General features: G+C 36.0%; 1 protein-coding gene across 20 annotated transcripts in view; it reads right to left on the reverse strand.

Annotated features, from left to right (window-relative positions):
* The window catches only part of Myo9a (myosin IXA), a 305,400-nt gene that overhangs the window by 7,145 nt on the left and 278,028 nt on the right, over window positions 1-20,227 (reverse strand). For all 20 annotated transcript variants that reach the window (XM_087198928.1, XM_087198925.1, XM_087198926.1 and 17 more), the window contains one exon: window positions 247-449. In XM_087198928.1, coding sequence (XP_087055054.1) covers window positions 247-449 — 203 coding nt within the window. The remainder of the gene's footprint in view (window positions 1-246; window positions 450-20,227) is intronic.

The raw sequence follows: 20,227 nt of genomic DNA on the forward strand, positions 1-20,227 counted from the left end.
AATCTTAGTATTCTTTTGTAAAACCAATCTGTTCAGGGAGGCTGGTTCCTGACTTATCAGGCCACCAGTACCTTGTCTTGGCTCTCCGCCATTTGTGGCACATGATCTTGACCAAGACTGAAACACCCTGTAGATCTATATCCTCTGTCATAATGCTGAGTGCACAGGAGATATTTAGCAAAGACAAAGAGGAAAGGCTAGAAGGCAGGAAATGAAGCAAGTCTCTTCCTCTCCCTGAATACTCACTTCTCTTTCTGCAGGTTCTCAATCTGCTCAGTCAGTACTCTTTCCTCCTGCTGCATGGCTGCTTGCTGCTGTTCTGTGATGTCGGTCTCCATGGTGGCCTCGCTACCCAAGGTCTCTTCTGGGACATCAGACACAGAAGGCAAACGAACTACAACGGGAGAGGATGGACTTGGATGATTTCCTCGACGGATACGACCCTTTCCCTGCAGAGAAAAATTCATGTTAGAAAGTAAAATCCATCAGTTTTATAATGTCCATTTAGAACAACATGTGTATTGCCTCACACCACGTGGATGAATAAATGGAAACATTCTGGGAGGTCTAAGATATCTGTGAGACATTATTTACCCGACACATTTAGGTTAAAGGAGCTGCTGTACTAGCCTGGAAAATGCATGCTTTGGTGGTTGGAAGTGTAAGAACACATTGGATACTGAGATGAGATTCTTTAAATTGCACCCACGCTAAGTTAAACAGCCACACAGGACTATTTAAGTCAATTTAAATTAAAATTTTAGTTCTGCAGTCACACTAGCCCTTTTGAAGTGCCCAATAGCAATGGGTAACTAACAAGTGGTTACCACAGTGAATGGTCCAGACAGAGACCATTCCGATAGTCACAGGAAACTGTAAAGGACAACTGCTTTATGGCTAACCTTGGAATTCACAATCTGTCTAGGAAGATCATAGAAAGATGTCCCCAACTTGTTTTGTTAAAAAAGGTAATTTATATATTATGGGGTAATAGTGAGATACATTTTTTTCAAGAAATTTTGAGAAAAAAAATTTTTTTTGTTACCTTTTCTATGACTTTAGACTCTGATAATAGCAGAGTAGGTTTTTCAGAATAATTCGACCAAATATAAAGAAATCAACACATTTGAAAATGCTGGAGCTCTAACAGGGTAGAGTGAAGAGAGGTTGGTCCAGCATTTAGTGCTGATCTGAATTCCAGAAGCAGTAGCAGAGACTCTGAGCAGAGCTTCTGACAAACTACAGTTGGGGTTGGCACACTCTGGCCCATGAGATAGATCTGGTCTAGTCCCCATTTTGGAAAATAAAGCTTTACTGGAACACATTCATCGTCAATTGTGGCTGCTTTCTTAGAACAGTGGTAGAGTTCACTGTGACAGGGACTGTATGGTCCACAAAGCCAGTAGTATTGTCTGGTCGTTTACAGGGTAGAGAATTTTTAAGAGTGTGAGTTGCTCCCTGCTACGACCTCCCAGCCTAACACTGGGATCCACAAGGTCTGCATTCTAGACAAAAGGATAAATTGGAACTCTAAGAAACCCTGTGTATACTGTAGCCTAATTCTAAATGATCTGAATGATTCAGAAAACTGCAATCCCTAAAACTGTATTAAAGGGACCCATAATTGTTCATCCTTTAGGATCTGGCAAATAAATAAAAATACTCTGAAAAATAATACCACCCTAGGCCTCAAAATATAATTACAAGTAATTTTCAAATCAAAGGTAAGCAGGAACAAAAGGAAACAAAACCATGCAAATGAAATTTTAAAAAATTGAAAGCAAAAATACCTCAATGACTCCAGATATTGTGGCTATCAGACTTAACCATACTGAAGGAGCTAGGAAGATACAGTTGAATTAACAGACAGGAGGTTAGGTCAGAAGAAAAATCTAGAGTCAAGCTGGGGAAACTTTCATTAAAGTAAAAGAGGGCCGGGGATTTAGCTCAGTGGTTTCACTGCCTGCTGCGCAAGTGCAAGGACCCAAGTTCGATCCCCGGTACCCAAAAAAAAAAGAAGGTAAAAGACACAATAAGACCTACTGTATGTTTAAATGGAATACTAGCAGAGGGGAGAGATTCTACAAAAGAAATATTAGCAAGATAATGGCAGAGCATTTGAAAAACCCAAAGATATGACCCTGTTTTAAGAAAGCCTATAGAACTACAAAAAAAAAAAAAAAAAGTTGGTGTCTAGACATACAAGAGCAACGAGCTCAAGGCAACAGAAATTTAAGGGCAGTCAGAAAAAACTAAGGGCCTCCAAATAAGAATCAACTATTAAGCTCAACAAGAGATCGTGGAAGGTAGAAATGCTATTCTGAAAGTGATGAAAGGAAAAGTGTCTGTAGATCTAGAAGTGCATACACAGTAAACACAACCTTTAGGAATGAAGGTGAATAAAGACATCACAAACAAAGGGGAGACTTGAGACCACCACATCTGTGTGAAGAGTAAATACGTAAGTCTAAATGAACACTGACTACATAAAACACAATAGTGATGATATGTGGGACTTAGAACACAGATTATTAAAAGGCACAGTAACAACAGCAACTAATCATATAAGAAAGAGCTAAAGTGTATTGAAGTACTTATCTTGGAAAAAACTGAAAGTATCAATTAACAGACTTTGACAGGTTACAGATTTGTGACGTGATGTGAAAGAATGGTAAGAGTGTTAAGACTTCTGAACACAAGGGAAAATGGGAAAAGTAATAGTCAAAAAAGATAACAAAGAACAAATAAAGGGCCAGAAAGAAGAGAAAAAGGAAAATATGTTCAGGCAGGACAAACAAAAAGGACCCAATAAAATAGTAGATTTTAAACCCAAATATATAGGTGATTACATTAGATGTCAACAGAATGAATGCTCCTCAACAATGGAATGCTGTCAGACTGTATTAAGAAACAAATGTTTAAGAGATAGAGTTAAAACATAACAATTCATTAAGACTGAAAGCAATAGATTTTTAAAAAGACATACCATGCAAATACCAATCAAAAGGAAGCTGGTATAGAAGTTGGGGTGTGGTTCAACAGTAGCTAAAGTAAACTCTAAGAAGTGTTATATCTGTGAGTTCACAATGGCAAAGGTTCAAGTTATGAACATTTCCAAATTTTCATGTACCTAAGAATTGGCTTTAAAAGATTCCCAGTAAAATACAGAAAAACCCACAGCTACAATTAGCAGTAAGACAACAATTGTGTCCATATAATTTAATTAGTAAGGATATAGAACTGAGTAGCTTAATATAAGTGATCTAATATATAGACTTCAGTATCTTCACAACATTCATCATTTTAAAATATGTACAGCAGGCTAACAAATTTCCAAGGGTTGAAATAATTCATCTGACAAATTTATGTATGTTTCCTGATAATGCAATTACAAACAGAAAATTTTTAATTTTAAAAATAATCTAATTGTGGGCCAGGGATTTAGCTCAGTGGTGCCGCCACCTGCCTCGCAAGTGCAAGGTCCTGAGTTCGATCCCTAGTACCAAAAAAAAAAAAAAAATCTAATTTAAACATTTTTAAAACTCCTTAAGAATTAGACTCCTACTAAACCCACTGTCAAAGAAAAAAATCACAATAGAAATCAGGAAATATTTTAACTGATATTATTAACTTTGTGTAAGGTTTTTCTAAAAGTTATACCCTTAAATGCATATATCAGAAAAGTTACATATTAAGAAGTATTTCATGAAACTAGCTAAGAAGCAAAACAAGCCCAAGAAACAAAGAAAACAAACATTAGAGAAAACAGTACCAGAGCCTAAATGTAGCACTTTGAAAAAACTAATAAAAAGTTTAAAACCCTGGCAAGAATGAAGCAAGAATGTCCACTATCGCAACCCCTAATTCAATATAGTACTTTAAACTTTAGGCAGAGCAATTAGGCTAGGGAAAGGGAGGTGGAGAAGGAGGGAGAAATAAGAGGGGAAGGGAGGGGGAGGAGGGAAAGAGAGAGGCTAGGGAGAAACATCTATGAAAATCCAACTAATACTGTCAAAGAAGAAATTTAAAATGTGAATAATATTAAAGACTAGAAACTTTCAGAAAGAGAACTCTAGACCTTGATTTCACTGGAAAATAAGAAATAACATTCAAATTCTTTCGTATAATTAATAAAAATTATTTTCCCCAACGTGTCTTTCAACAAGTTATCAAAACGTATCAAACACAAAGACCATTATAAGACAACTGTACTCATACACCAGGTGTAAAAATCCTAAATAATATAAATGGAATTGGGCAGTACATAAAATACACAAAAATAAAAATAAGTTGGATTTATGGTGGAAGTATCATGGTTTAACATTAGAAATTCACTCTGTAATAAATCATCAATAAAATTAAAGTCATGAATACTTCAACACATGCATTAAAGTCATTTCAAAAAGTTCAATACTATACCATAACTCTTAAAACACCAGGAATTGAAATGAACATGCTTAATTTTAAAGCATCTACAAAAATTCTATAACAAATGTACTTAGTAGTAAAAAGTTCAAAGTGCTCCCCTTGAGGTGGAGGGGTCGTTCATGCCAAGAATGACCACTATCATCACTTCAACACTTCTATTTGACACTGAACTGGAGGTCTTAGTTCATATACAAAAGAAAAAAGTTTGATTATAAAATAGCAAATTAAATGATCGTTATTCATGAACAATATGACTGTGCACTAGAAAATCCAAAGGAATCCACAGAAAAGTTATTAAAATGAATGAGTTCATCAACAGTTTCTCTAGTGTGAGAAACTAAAAGTGTAAATAAGGACTAAATGGTATAATAGACAAGGTGAAATACGAAGAAAAGGGGCAAAGGGGAAGTGGCAGGGGTAGGGCTAAGGAAAGAAGGGAATGGAATTAATATGAGAAAATGAAAAAAAGGAAACAAAGTCTTTGTAAATAGGGAGGGATGAAGGGGTTGAAGGGAGGGAAGGGGAAGGGGGGAAAAACAAGAACCAAGAGAGTATGTAAAGGTGCAAATTTCCAATGATGAAAGTCATTATATTGTATACCTAAAATGTACCAATAAAAGGATATAGTTACAAAAATAATAATAATATAAAATGAATGGATTCAGCGAGATTACTGAGTATAAGGTGGAAAAACAATGAAATAAGTTGTTTTTATATAATGAGCAACAAGAGACAATTAAAAATTTTAAATAGCATGTTAATTATATTTTAAAATATTAGTAGTAATTAAAGATGTATAAGATATCAATGTACACAACTATAAAACACTTTTAGGAGTGATTAATGATCTATGTGAATGGAAAGACAGATCATGTTCATGGGTGGGAAATAATACTGTAAAAATGCCAATTCTCCAGAAATCAAACAACACATTCAATGCAATAATGATAAAAATTCCAAGAGAATTTTTGTGATGTTAATGCTACAATTTACATGACAATTTAATAAGCCAAGATTAATCAAAACACTACTGAAGAAGGCAGGGTGGCATTTACCACTAGCTTTAAAAAAATTTTTTTTTGAAGAACGCTATAGCAATTAAAATAGTGGTAGTAAAAGATGGTAAAAACAGAGTGCCTAAAAACAGACCAGATATATAGACTCCTGATTTATAACAAAAGGGGAATTGCAGAGTTCATGGAAAGGGTACTTTTTAAATAAAAGATGTTGGAAAAGTGTATATCCATGTAAAAATATAAAAACTTGACACCCCATATAGAAATTATCTTTAGCTGTACCACATATCTAAATATGAAAGACAAAATAATAAAAGTTTTAGAAGATAGAAATGACATCTTCATAACCTCAGGAAGTAAAATTTTAAACATGACTCCAAGTGATTGATAAAATTACACTGCACTAAAATTAAGAATCTCTGTTCATCAAAAGACACTTTAAGATAGTAAAAAAGCAAGAAGAAAATGAAAAGCAATGAAAGAAGATATCTGTAACAGAAGTAAGCAACAAAGGCTTGTGATGAAAACTCAAAGAATTACAGTTCATTTAGAAAAAGGTAGACAAAATTAGACAAATGGGCAAGAGCAATGAACAGGTCTTTCACAAAAGAGGACATCCAAATGGAAAATATACATTAAGCACACTAAAGACACAGAAGAGAAACTGCAAATTTAAAAAATGGCAAAAAGTATAAAATATGACAAGTGCTGGGGAGGAGGTGGAACAACTACAAATTCTTGTGCACTGGTAATATGTTGCAACCATTGAAAAATGTTTGGCATTACAGTATCTACTAAAATTGAAGATGCATTATACTCTATGACCCAACAATTCTACACTGCTCTATGTGTCCATCAAGTACCTACTTCCCCCAAATGCAACCCCACATCCATAAACACTAGACTGGATAAATTGTGATATATGCACATACAGGAAAAACATACAGTAAAAAAAAGCTATAATTAAACCAATACGGTTAAATCTGATACCCAAAAGGCTGACTGAAATAAGTCAGATACAAAATAACATACATTATATGATTCCATTTATCAAAATTAAGCAAAATAAAAACTACAGGGATACATACACTGGCATGCAACAAAGAAAACAGGAAGTGATTAACATAAAAATCAGGTTACTGCTTACCTGTATATGGGGGTTATGATTAGAAAGGGAAATGAGAGGTTTCTAGGGGTGTTGGCAATATCCACTTTCCTGACTTTGGGAGGTGTATGGGTGTTATTGATGATAACCCATGGTACATATGTTTCTGAGATTTTCTGTTCATTTCACAGAATTTTAAGAATTATTTTTCAAAGTTAGCAATTAAATACACTAATACCCTTTGAAAAGAATATGACAATGAACTGACCAAGTTCTGAGTTTATTTTCCAAAGGAAGAAGGTAAACATCCTATTTGAAAACAAAACAAAACAAAAACAGCTGCTCTAGCCCAGGGCATAAGATGAAGGCACTAAGGGCATTCAGGTTAACTCATCAAAGCTAAAACATGCAAGAAGATGAAAATCTTGCCCATTTTACTAATTTCAAAGACTGCTATCCCTCTTTTATTTTTAAGAGCAAGAAGTGACTTACTATACATTAAAACCTTGGTTTGCAAGAATAATTCATTCTTTTTTTTTTTTTTGGTACCGGGGATCGAACTCGGGTCCTTGTGCTTGCACAGCAAGCAGCGAAACCACTGAGCCAAATCCCTGGCCCAAGAATAATTCATTCTACTCATAATCCAAAGCACTTGTATATCAAGCAGGGGGCGGTTATGATCACATGATGTTCATTCAGTATGACATACTAGCTGTATTTTCAAGACACTGCTCATTTATCAAGTTAAAATTTCTTAGAAATATTTGCTTGTCTTGTGGAATGCTCATGGAGCAAGTTACTTGCAATCTAAGGTTTAAATGTATTAAGAAAAACACTAACACAAAAGATCACTCTGCACATTTTAAAAAGGGTGACACAGAGGCCAAGAACAAGCTTGGAGTTGGCACCTACAGAATGTGTGCTAAGAACAATATAAATTCTAGGACATCATCCCACAACTCGAATTTTATTTTGACTATTTATAGTGAAGCTAAATCAATGAATAAAACAATATATATGAAACCCTCAAGCAACTTGAAAAATCTAAGTTCATTTTAAGTAACCATTTCCCAACGTTCCCTAAAAGTGGTACTTTTGTTCAGGTCCACATCATCACATGGCCACCTGAGAACGTCACCAAGGAACTTAGAAAATAAAACATGCTCTACAGATCTCTTTTCAAAGGCAAATGAAAAGGATGAAGTTGAAACCTCTCTAGCACAGAATTCTTATAGGAAGGTCTAATTTTGATAAGGTAGATTGTACAGAACTTTTAGAAGCATAAGAAAATGCTAATAGTGTGTCAAAACTAGGACATAAACTTCTATACCATTGGTTTTAAAAATGAATATAACAAACTTCAAATGTACTTTTTCAGGTTCCACTGCTCCCAGCCCAGAGGAGGTGAACCGCACGGGCGCCAACACCACACCACACCCCCACCCCTGGAGAGATGAGAAGACATGGAAACAAGTCTCAAAATCAGACTTCCAAATCACATACAGCAACCCCAAAAGGAAATGAGATTGAACACTGATACTCAACCACCAGGACTCCCTGAACTGGCAACAAAAGAGGATCTGGAAAAAATGAAATCAGAAAAAATTTCTTGATAAAAGCAGAGATTGTGTTCATAGTGCAAGACATGATTAATAAATCTAGAGAGGACCTCAGGAACACAATGGAATCGCAACATAGGAAACAAATGGAATCCATAAAACAGATGCAAATAGATTTCCAGGAGATTAAAAACTCCACTGAAAGTCTACACAGCAGAATGAGCCAATGTGAGGACAGAATTTCAGATATAGAAGATAAGATTGCAATTAGGGACCAGGAAAAGAAAAATTGCTTCAAAATTGTAAGGGACCATGAGAAATCAATCCAGCAGCTGCCAGACAATGCAAAGAAGAGTAACATAAGACTGATTAGAGTCAATGAAGAAACAGGAGAGAGTGCAGATGACATAAAAAAACTGTTCACAGAAGTAATAGCAAAAAAACTTCCCAAGGAGGGGAAAAGAACTTCACATACAGATAAGTGAGGCATATAGGACTCTAACTAGCCTTGATCAAAAACAATCTACACATAGGCATATAATTGTTAAGATTCCAGAAACCCAACAGAAGAACAAAGTTCTACAAGCAGTTAGAGAAAAGAAACAAATCACATACAAAGGAAAGCCCATCAGAATCACAGCACACTTCTCAAAGCAAACCCTCAAGGCAAGAACAGCATGGAGTGATGTATTTCAAGCCCTAAAGGAAAACAGCCTCCAACCCAGATTGATGTACCCTGCAAAACTATCTTTCAAAATGGATGGAGAAATAAGATACTTTCATGACAAAGAACACTTTAGGAACTTCATGAATACCAAACCAGCACTCAAAAACATTTTAGATAATATCCTAGGTAGACAATGAAGGAAGCAGAGCAGAATGAATCCATCAGGCATGACAAGAAATTAAATGTAAAGGGGTGAATCCAACAAATAGAAAAAGTCATGACAATGGTAAGTCAATACATATCAGTTATAACCATCAATGTTAATGGTTTCAACTCACCTATCAAAAGAAATAGACTGGGAGAATGGGTCAAGAAGCAAAATCTAACAATATGCTGCATACAAAAAACACACTTAATTCAAAAGGAAACTCATAGACTGAAAATTAAAGTGTGGAAAACAATACTCCACACAATGGGAACCCGAAAAAAAGCAGGAGTAGCTATCCTCTTTGCAGATCAAGTGGATTTCAAACCAACACTGATTAAGAGAGACAAAGAAGGACACTACATCCTTGTAAAGGGAAAATCCAACAGGAAGAGATGACAATCATAAATATCTATGCAGCAAACGCTAGTGCATCCAACTATATAAAACAAATACTAATGGACATGAAAAGTCATATATGCACTAATACAGTAGTAGCAGGGGACCTCAATACCCCACTGTCACAAATAGATAGATCAACTAGACAAAAAATAGTAATGAAACACTAGAACTCAATCGAACTCTTAAACAAATGAACTTAACAGATGTTTACAGAGTGCTCCACCCCCACAAAATCAGAATACACATTATTTTCAGCTGCACACGGATCATTCTCCAAAATAGACCACATACTCTCTCATAGAACATGTTTAAGTAAGTGTAAAGGAACTGAAGTTATTCCCTGTATATTATCAGACCATAGTGCAATGAAATTGGAGATCCATAGCAAAAGAAACTCAAAAAATTTCATAAACACATGTAAATTGAACAACACACTTCACAATAACCAGTAGGTCACAGAGGGAACTAAAGAAGAAATGAGACAGTTCCTTCAATTAAATGACAATGACAATACAACATATTGGAATCTATGGGACACAATGAAAGCAGTCTTAGGAGGGAAATTCATAGCAGTGAATACGCATATTAGGAAAACAGAGAGAGCCCAATTAAATAACCTGATGCTGAACCTCAAGCTTCTAGAAAAAGAAGAGCAGGACAAACCCAAAGCTCATACAAGGGAGGAAATTATAAAGATCAGAGCAGAAATCAATTCAATGGAGACTAAGAGAATGATACAAAAAAATTAATGAACCCAAGAGTTGGTTTTTCGAAAGAATAAACAAAATTGACAAACCCTTAGCCAACTTTATCAGAAAAAGGAAAGAAAAGGCCCAAATCCATGCAATTAGGAATATAAAGGGTACAGTGACAACAAACCCAGGAGAAATCCAGAGGATCATCAATACCTACTTTGAGAACCTATACGCCAATAAGATGGAAAACACAGAAGAAACGGACAGATTCCTAGATACACATGAATTACCAAAGTTGAACGAAGAAGACCTAACAATCCTAAACAACCCAATATCAACCAATGAAATTGAAAACGTAATTAAAAACTTACCAACTAAGTAAAGCTCGGGTACTGATGGCTTCACCGCTGAGTTCTAGAACACATTTAAAGAACTATTGCCAATATTCTTTAAACTCATCAAGGAAACTGAAAGGGAAGCAATACTCCCAAATTCATTCCTGGAGGCAAGCATCACCTTGATCCCCAAAGCAGAGAAAGACCCAAGAGTAAAAGAGAACTATAGGTAAATCTCACTAATGAACAGAGATGCTTTTTAAAATCCTTAATAAGATACTGGCAAATAGAATGCAGAAGATCATCAAGAAGATCATAGACCCCGATCAAGTGGGATTCATCCAAGGGATCCAGGGATGGTTCAACATATGCAAATCAATCAAGGTAATACACTATATCAATAGAACCAAGGATAAAAACCATATGATTATCTCCATAGATGCAGAAAAAGCATCTGACAAAATTCAACATGCATTTATGACAAAAACCCTACAAAAAATTGGAATAAATGGTCTCTACCTCAATCTGATAAAAGCCATCTATGAAAAAGCAACAGCTAACGTCACACTAAATGGTCAAAAACTGAAATTCTTCACACTAAAATCAGGAACAAGATAAGGATGTCCACTATCACCACTCTTGTTCAATATAGTTTTGGAAACATTAGCCATGGCAATTAGACAAGAGAAAGAAATAAAAGGAATAAAGATAGGAAATGAAGAAGTCAAACTGTCATTATTTGCAGATGACATGACACTCTATTTAGAAGACCCCAGGAGCTCCAACGAAAGTATTCTAGACTTAAACACCAAATTCAGTAGAGTAGCTGAATACAAAGTCAACACACAAAAATCAATAGCTTTCCTCTACATGAACAACAGACTCACTGAAACAGAAACAGGGCAAACAATTCCTTTCACAACAGCACCCAAAAAGCTGAAATACCTAGGGATCAACCTAATGAAAGAAATCAAAGCCTTTTTCCCTGAAAACTACAGCACTCTGAAAAGAGAGATTGAAGATGGTATCAGAAAATGGAAAGGCATCCCCTGCTCCTGGGTAGGAAGGCTCAACATAGTGAAAATGGCCATACTTCCTAAACTGCTATGTAGATTCAATGCAATCTCAATTGAAATCCCAGCAGCATACTTCATGGACCTTGAAGAAAACAATCCAAAAATTCATTTGGAACAAGAAGAGACCCAGAACAGCAAAAGCAATTCTAAGTAACAGAGACATGGCGGGGGGTATCACAATCCCCAACTTGAAACTATATTACAAAGCAACTGTGATAAAAACAGCATGGTACTGGCAAAGAAACACACCAGAGGACCAGTGGAACAGATTAGAAGATGCAGAAACAACTCCAGACACATTCAGCCACCTCATCTTTGATAAAGGAGCCAAACACCCTCACCAGAGGAAAGAGAGCCTCTTTAATAAGTGGTATTGGAAAAACTGGGTTTCAACTTGTGAAAGACTAAAACTAGACCTGTATCTCTCACCATGCACTAAACTAAAATCGAAATAGACTAAAGATCTAAATATTAATAGAAACGCTGAATCGGCTGGAACAGAGGTTAGGTAGAATTCTTAAGGCACTGGTGTAGGAAAAGAGTTTATGAACAAAACCTCAGTTGCCTGTGAACTAGCACCAACAATCAACAAGTGGGATCTCTTCTTATTAGAAAGCTGCACAGCAAGAGAAACCACCAGCAGTGTGAAGACACAACCCACAATGTGGGAAAAAATCTTCACCTGCTCTTCCTCAGACAAAGGTCTACTATCTCGAATCTATAAAGAACTTAAAAAGATCAGACCTCCCAAATTTAAAGACCCAATCCAAAAATGGGCATCTGAAATGAACAGACATTTCTCAGACAAAGAAGTAGAATTAGCAAATAAACATATGAAAAAATGTTCAACATCACTGGTCAATGGAGAGATGCAAATGAAAACAATGCTTAGATTCCACCTCACTCCAGAAAGAATGGCTGCTATCATGAAATCAACCAATAACAAATGCTGGTGGGGCTGTGGGGAAAGAGGAACCCTGTTCCACTGCTGGTGGGAGTGTAGACTGATGCAACCACTGTGGAAATCAGTATGGACATACTTCAGAGAACTAGGACTGGAAGTCCCATTTGACCCAGCTATTCCCCTGCTGGCTATCTTCCCCAAGGGATTAAAAGAATCATACCACAGTGATATATGTGTACCCATGTTCATAGCAGCACAATTTGTAATAGCTAAAACTTGGAAGCAGCCCAAATGCCCATCAACTGGAGACTGGATAAAGAAAATGTGGCTTTTAAAAAACAAAATGGAGTACCACTCAGCCATTAAAAAATGAGAAATTAAGAGACATTTATAGCTAAATAGATGCACACTGAGGCAATACTTTTTTTTTTTTTGGTACTGGGGATCGAACTTTGGTCTTTGTGCTTGCGTAGCAGGTGGCGAAACCACTGAGCTAAATCCCCGGCCCTGAGGCAATACTCTTAAGTGAAATAAATAGGACACACGTGAAAATACTGAATAGTTTCTCTAGTGTGAGAAACTGACTGTAAATAAGTACTAAAAGGTATAATAGATAATGTGAAATAGGAAGAAAATGGGCAATGGGGAAGGGGAAGTAAGAGGGGTAGGGGAAAGGAAAGAAGGGAATGGAATTAATATGAGAAAATGAAAAAATGGAAACACAGTCTTCGTAAATAGGGAGGGATGGAGGGGTTGAAAGGAGGGCAGGGGAAGGGAGAAAAAGAAGAACCAAGAGAGATTATGTAACGGTGCAAATTTCTAATGATGAATGTCATTATATTGTATACCTAAAATCTACCGATGATTAAAATGAATAATTGATAATGCAAAATAGGAAGAAAAAGTCCAAAGGGGTAGGGGAAGCGGGAGGGGTCAGGGAAAGGAAAGAAGGGAAAGGAAAAATTACGATAAATGGAAATAATGGAAACAAAGTCTTTGTACATAGGGAAAGTTGGAGGGGGTGAAGGGAGGGCGGCAGGGAATGGGGAAAAAAGAAGAACCAGGATACATCATGTACAGGTACAAGCACCCAATGATAAATGTAAATGTATTGTATACCTAAAATGTACCAATAAAAGAATTTAAGGAAAAAAATACTTTTTCAAATATACTAAATTATTAATAGTAGCTTCCTGAATGGAATAATATCCTTTACTTTCCTAAAATAAACATTTTTTGTATTTCAAACTGGGATATTTTTCTCTGGTCAATGTTCACTGTATATCCTTTCAGTAGTTTTACTCATAACTTTCTCTACTGTCAGTGCAAAGTCACATAGTGAAAGGGCAAACATTTTCTTGACATTATCAGGAAAACTGGCTCAATCTTGTAGACTTGCTTGAAAAGAATCTATAGAGAACATTCTGAGAAATAGTTTATGGTATCATAAACTCACATGAGCCAAGGACATGTCTATAGGAGTACAAGTGGTCATTTTTCTTCCACGATATCATAAAACTGGTTGTTTATATATGTTATTAACCATTAATTGTACCCAGACACCCTTGACACTCTTAACAAAGTTTCTTAATAGTCTTTAATAGTTTTTCAGTTGATCTGAATTTTTCAACTATATACAACCATAATGGAAATAGTGATAATTTTAAGTTTTATACCTTTGCTTTAGAAATACTTCAAGACTAACTTCAAGAACGTAACAGTTGGGATAATGACTATTTTACCTTTTCCTGATTTTAATCAGAATACTTTCATTAAGCAAGACAGTGACTTTTGGACTGAAATATATTTTTATCATGCTAAGGAATTATTAAAATATCTCTATTTTTATAAGAATGTTTTCTCAAACAATGCTTTAAAAAGGGAAAAAATGAGTAAAACAAGAATGCTCATTTAATTGTATCAAATGCCATTTAAATATCTATGCAAGTAATAGGGTAATAGTGGTCTGTTCAGATCAACTAAAATGGTGAATTGTGTTAACAGATTTCCTAATACAGAATAATCCTCATATTCCTAGGTTAAATTTCATATGTTGTCAAAGTTTATGTTTATTGGCTACTGAGTTGTTTGCTGGCACTTCAATTTAGGATTTATGGATTAATAGTCATAGATGAGGGAGCTCTGCATTTATATAGCAAGAGCTGTTCTTATGCCTTCACAAATAATCAGCTCTCCACAGCAGTTGGTTTTGCATCTGCGGACTTAATCAACCACAGATAGAAAGTATTCAGGAAGACAAAACAAAAAACTGGTATCTCTACTGAACATCTACAGACTTTTTCCTTGTCATTATTCCCTGAACAGTATAGTTTACATAGAATAGGCTGGGATTGTAGCTTAGGGCCAGACCACTTGCCTAGCATATGTAAGGCTCTGGGTTCTGTCCCCAGCATTGCAATACCCGGCACATACACTGTATCAAGTATTATAAAGTATGCAATTATATAGGCTACATGCAAGTACTATGCTATTTTATGTAAGGGACTTGAGCAACTGTAGGTTTCGGTGTTCTGGAGAGGGATAAAAGGAAGGGGTTCCATAGTCAATCCCCCCCAAATACTAAAAAAATGACTGTAAGTCATTTCATCTTTTGAGTTTGATACTATTAACCAATTTATAGATGAGAAAACTGAAGTCTGGAGATTAAATGACTTGTTGTGTTAGTTACTTTTCTCTCATTGCTGGGACAAAATACCTGAGCCAAAGTTAAAAGGGAAGGGGCTTATTTGGCTTACAGTTCACAGAGATTTCAGTTCATAATCAGCTGGCTCTGAGGCTGGGATGGCAAACAAGCATCGCAGCAGAGAAACAACATGACATGCACAAGGTAGCAAAGGCAACAAGAGAGTTTAACAGCATCTTTCTGCCCCTTTTATCTTATTCAGACTACCAGGATTAGGGTGGTGGCAAACTAACCAGTGAGGTACAGGTTTAGTAATCACACGCCCTTAACTCCAGCATCACACATTCCAGATTCAACTACCTCTACAAAAGAAAGTGCCGGCAGGGGAGCTTCCTTCCAGGTTCTGGGACCGGCTCACCTTGATTACTGTAGCTTTAGAAGAAGTCTTAAAATTAGGTACTAAACGTCTTCCAACATGGTTTTTGTTTTTAATTTTTCTAGGTCCTTTGTACTCCTACATAACTTTTAAATTTCAATATCCAATTCTTCATTTATAGCAAGTATACACAGACCTGAGTTTTTATATACTCCTTGTGTTTTCTAATCCTGCTAAATTCAGGTACAAGTTCTAGGGGCTCCTAGAGATTTCTTAGTATTTGCTCTGTAGATGATCATTTCATCTACATATAAAGATTTTGCTTCTACCTTGCCAATCCTATCCCAATTGTGTCATTTTATTGCCAGACTATTTTGGTGGGGCCTAGGTTTCAAAGTTTAATGGACAGATAAAAAGTAAGCATATCTGCCCTTGTTCCCCACCTTAAGGAGAAAGCATTGTATCTTCTCTGTTCATATAAGGCGTTCTCACTGAAGTATGGAGTACATGTCTTTAATCTGTTGAGAAGGTTCTGTTCTACTTCTGGTCTCCTGATAGCTTTTACCATGAACAGCTGTAGAATTTAGTCCAATACTCTTTCTCCAATTAGTGACAGGATCATATGGCTTTTTCCTTTCCTCTGTTAAAATGATGACTTTTGGGGGTGGATCTTCCAATGCTGAACCAACACCGCCATCCTTATAACAAAACCACTTTCTACATCCTGACAGATCTGACTTCTAATAGTTTGTTTTGTTAAACAAATTTCTATCTATGTTCATACTTTTTTCTTCTATTATCTTTATCCAGTTTTAGGATTAGCACAATGTTGATTTCTTAAAATGAGGGGAGAAGTGTTCCTTCTTTTTTCTGCTTTAATTGTTTGATATAATTTATCAGTTAAAATGTATATGAACCTGCTGTTGGCATATAGGTAGGTTTTCAAGCTAGGAATATACTTTCTTTAATAGGTGCTATTCAAATTTTGTATTTCCTCCAGAGTTAGTTTCATTAATTTGTCTTCCAAGGTACTTCTTAGAAGTTATCAAATTTATTTCCAAACAGATTTTTGAAATATGCTTTCTATATCCTTTTAAATTCTGTATAATCTGTGGTAATGTCTCCTAGGTCTTGATATTGTACTTTAAAAAATGTATAATTGATATTGTGTAACAGGAAGAAAAGGTCTAAAGGTGCAGGGGAAGTGGGAGGGGTAGGGGAAAGGAAAAAAGTGAAAAGAAAAAATATGAGAACAGGAAAAACATGAAAACAAAGTCTTTGCAAATAGGGAAGGGTGGAGGGGGTGAAGGGAGGGCAGGGGAAGGGGAAAAAAATAAGAATCAAGATACTCATGTAATGGTACAAGATCCCAATGATGAATGTAACTATTTTATACCGAAAATGCACCAATAAACTTAATGGGGAAAAATAAATAAAGTAATATATATATGTAACCAAAAAAAAAAAAGAAAGTGCCACTTCATCTGCATGAGGCTTTGGGGGGTGGGGGGAACATCTAAACACAAACCATAACACTTGCCCATGTTTTAATAGCTAGTAAACTAGAGCTACAATTTAGTAAACTACTACTAGTCCAGAGTCCATGCATACTCTGCTGCTTTTAATAGTTTTGCATGCAATTTTTATTAGATTTTTTGGGGGGTGCATGTGTGAGTTCAATGTTATACTCTTCATTAAAAAATATCTTTTATCTCTGTGGTCTGGAATAGCTAAACTTGTAATTATGTCTTCAAAAGACTTGGTAAAATTCCTCTATGAAATTTTATGTCTGCAGTTTATATGAGAGGAATCTCAGAGACTTTCCTATCTCTTTGGTAATCAGTCTATTTAAATTCTATAAAACTTTACACTCTCAATTTATTTTAGAGACCAACTAAGCTGCAGTAGCCATCCTCTAAGACAGTACCTCATTATCCTTGATTCTTAGTATTTATGTCCTTGTACACTTTTGGGCTTCCACATTGCTCTCTCCTAGGTCACTTGCTCTGGAAAAAGCCAGCTACATGCTGTCTAGACACTCAAGCAGTCCTGTGGAAAGTTCATGTGGCAAGGCCTCAAGGTGCACTGCAACAGCAGGCACAAAATAAATAGCAATACAAATAAGCCATGCTGAAAGCAACTCCTCCAGCACCAGGTGAATCTTTGTATCACTAAATTTTGCGGTAATTTGTTATACAGCAAGAGATAACAATAATACAATAGTAGTCTTTTTTATGATTCTTTTCACTGTTATTTCCTTATTTCTATCTGTGAATTTGTACTTTCATCATTTTTTTCTGAGCCAATGATTTTTCAAAGAACAAATTCTTATCAGTTTCATTATTTTTGCTGTATTCTAATTTATGTTCTGCTTTTACGTCACTATTTCTGGCTGCTGTCCTTAAATTTATTTTAACGTCCCAATTTAATGTTTATTTTTATTTTTCTTGTTCATTAAGTTTTTAGACAATAAAAATTTCTCTGAATACTGAGACTGGTATCTGCAGTGTTTAAAATTTTTTTTTTCAGTTATTCAATTTCTATTTAGATTTCTTCTGTCCTTGAAAATGTTCATTTTTCTTGTGGCCTAATCCCCCCCCCGCCCACGTCTTATTTTAATTAATTTTTAGAAATCTTTTAAAGATAAAACAAAATTTATAAATGCAGGTTCGAAAAGATAATACAAAATTTTTAAATGCAGGTTCAAAAATAATAAAACCCCAATTAAGAGGCAGGGCATCACCAATAGTGCAATGTGGTGGCCTACTGAGAATACACCAGGGGCAGCTTGAAAAGTGTACAATTCTCTGCGGCCAGGGAGAGGTATTTGGACACCAGCCCAAACATTAATTATATCACTGCAGACTCACCTTGAACAGTCTTTTTCTGGTACCAATTCTTCTCTACAAATGAATTCTCTGGATGAAAATCAAAGTCCCATCCCACCCCAACAGTTCTCCCTGCAATCTTAGAACAGGCTTCAGTTACACTTATTAACCTTGAAGAAGACCCAGAAGGAAATTTTTATTTTATAGTTGAATTTACTTATAGCTACAGGTTATTTTATAGTAACATCAGCTCCCATTCCCTATCACAAACACAAAAATAAGATATAAAGCGCTAAAATTTAAATTAAGTGCTAACTGTTCTCCAGGAAGAGACTACATGAGGCCTGGCTCACCTATGAGGAACCCATAATGCTAATGTCTCAGTATGCTCCAGAACAGAACCTATTTTGGTTTTATCTTAAAGTCATCCTTCTGTACAATTACATATCAAAGTTGTTAGCAATTATGAGCTACAGGTTTTTTCCAGATCACCTTTTATGGTATGTAACAGGACTTTCTCCATCTGAGTAGTTCACTCATCCCTTTTACAGCCTTTCCCAGTGCCTCTATGCAGGATGAAGAAGTACTCCCTCCCTCAGTATTCTCACCATACTCAGTACAGTCTAATCCCTTTCTCCTTCCCTCTTTTTGGTACATGCTTTCTTATACCCAGGAAGTCAGTCATCTAATCATATACATTGGTAATCCCTTGTCTAAGGAAGTCCATATATAATTTTACTGTCCACTCTTTTCTAGGAATGATCTTCTGAAACCAACAGCTTTAATTATTAGATTTGGGTCAGAATTTTGTGAGGCCTGTGCATAGACTAACAAAAAGACTGGAAGTCAAACGCTTTAATGTGGGGGATCTCAGATGGATCTACCCTTTTGATTTTCTCCTAAGGCTTGAGTGGAAGATACAACCACAGTGTTACAAGGGTTAAGGCCCATGAGGAGAGTTTTGATTATTTCTGAATATGCTCTAAGCTTCATAATGTAAAACGGATGCAAGGAGGAAGGGCAGGCATGACTGATGAGCACAAAGAAGTTTAATACACTGTGAATCAAAGTAAGGGTAAATAGCTGAAGACTCATGAAACTAGACACATGACAATGATGAAATGGACTGTTTCACCATAACACACTTGATGACTATGCAGGAAAAGGCAGATTATCCTCATGAGGAGGAGTCAGGTGAACACTTTATGAAGAGCCAAAGAAAGCACATGTAACTGCGGTTTGTGCATGGGTTGGAGTACTAGTATAAGGAGAAGGAACTATGTCATCCAGATAGAACTGTATTTTAGTAGCTCAAGAACAATCTCAGAATCCTAAAAAGAAATTTTAGCCAAAGGCTGGGCGTGGTGGCACATGCCTATAATCCCAGCACTTGGGAGGCTGGGGCAGGAGGATTTCCTTGAGTTTGAAGCCAGCTTGGGCTACATAATGAGTTCAAGGCCAGCCTGGACTACATACTGAGATCTTGTCTCAAAAAAGCCAAAACAAATTTTGGCCAAAATAACCAAGATAAAGATCCCCATTTTGTTAAATAACAGAATCAAATAATGAGAAACTGACTTATTAGACTACTTCCTGAAAAGTCTTCTTTCCTAGTAAGGAAAGATTCTTTAACCACCGTTTCTGGAGAAGACTGGTTGTTTTGTATGGTATTATCACTAGGTATCCAAGCTTGCTCAAGGATTATATCCCAGGGTGTGTGGTTATGGTTGACCATATAGTGAGTTAGTAAAGCCCTTTAAAGGCAGCCAGTATGTGTTAGGTGTATCCTCACCAAATATTTCTGTGTAGTGCAGTGAGCCAGTAATATTAGATGTACTGTGGTGCTATAGTTCCATGAATTATTTATGGGCTATGGGAGGGTGGTGGTGTCCCAAAGACCATTTCAAAAGATCTGCAATGTGCAAAGTATTTTCACAATACTAAGATGCTATTTGCACTTTCCACTTACTGATATCTGCACTAATTA

This window comes from Heterocephalus glaber, unplaced genomic scaffold (assembly GCF_053883595.1).
Source record: "Heterocephalus glaber isolate CG9 unplaced genomic scaffold, H.glaber_assembly_v1.0 deba00001689, whole genome shotgun sequence".
In the NCBI taxonomy this organism is placed as follows: Eukaryota; Metazoa; Chordata; class Mammalia; order Rodentia; family Bathyergidae; genus Heterocephalus; species Heterocephalus glaber.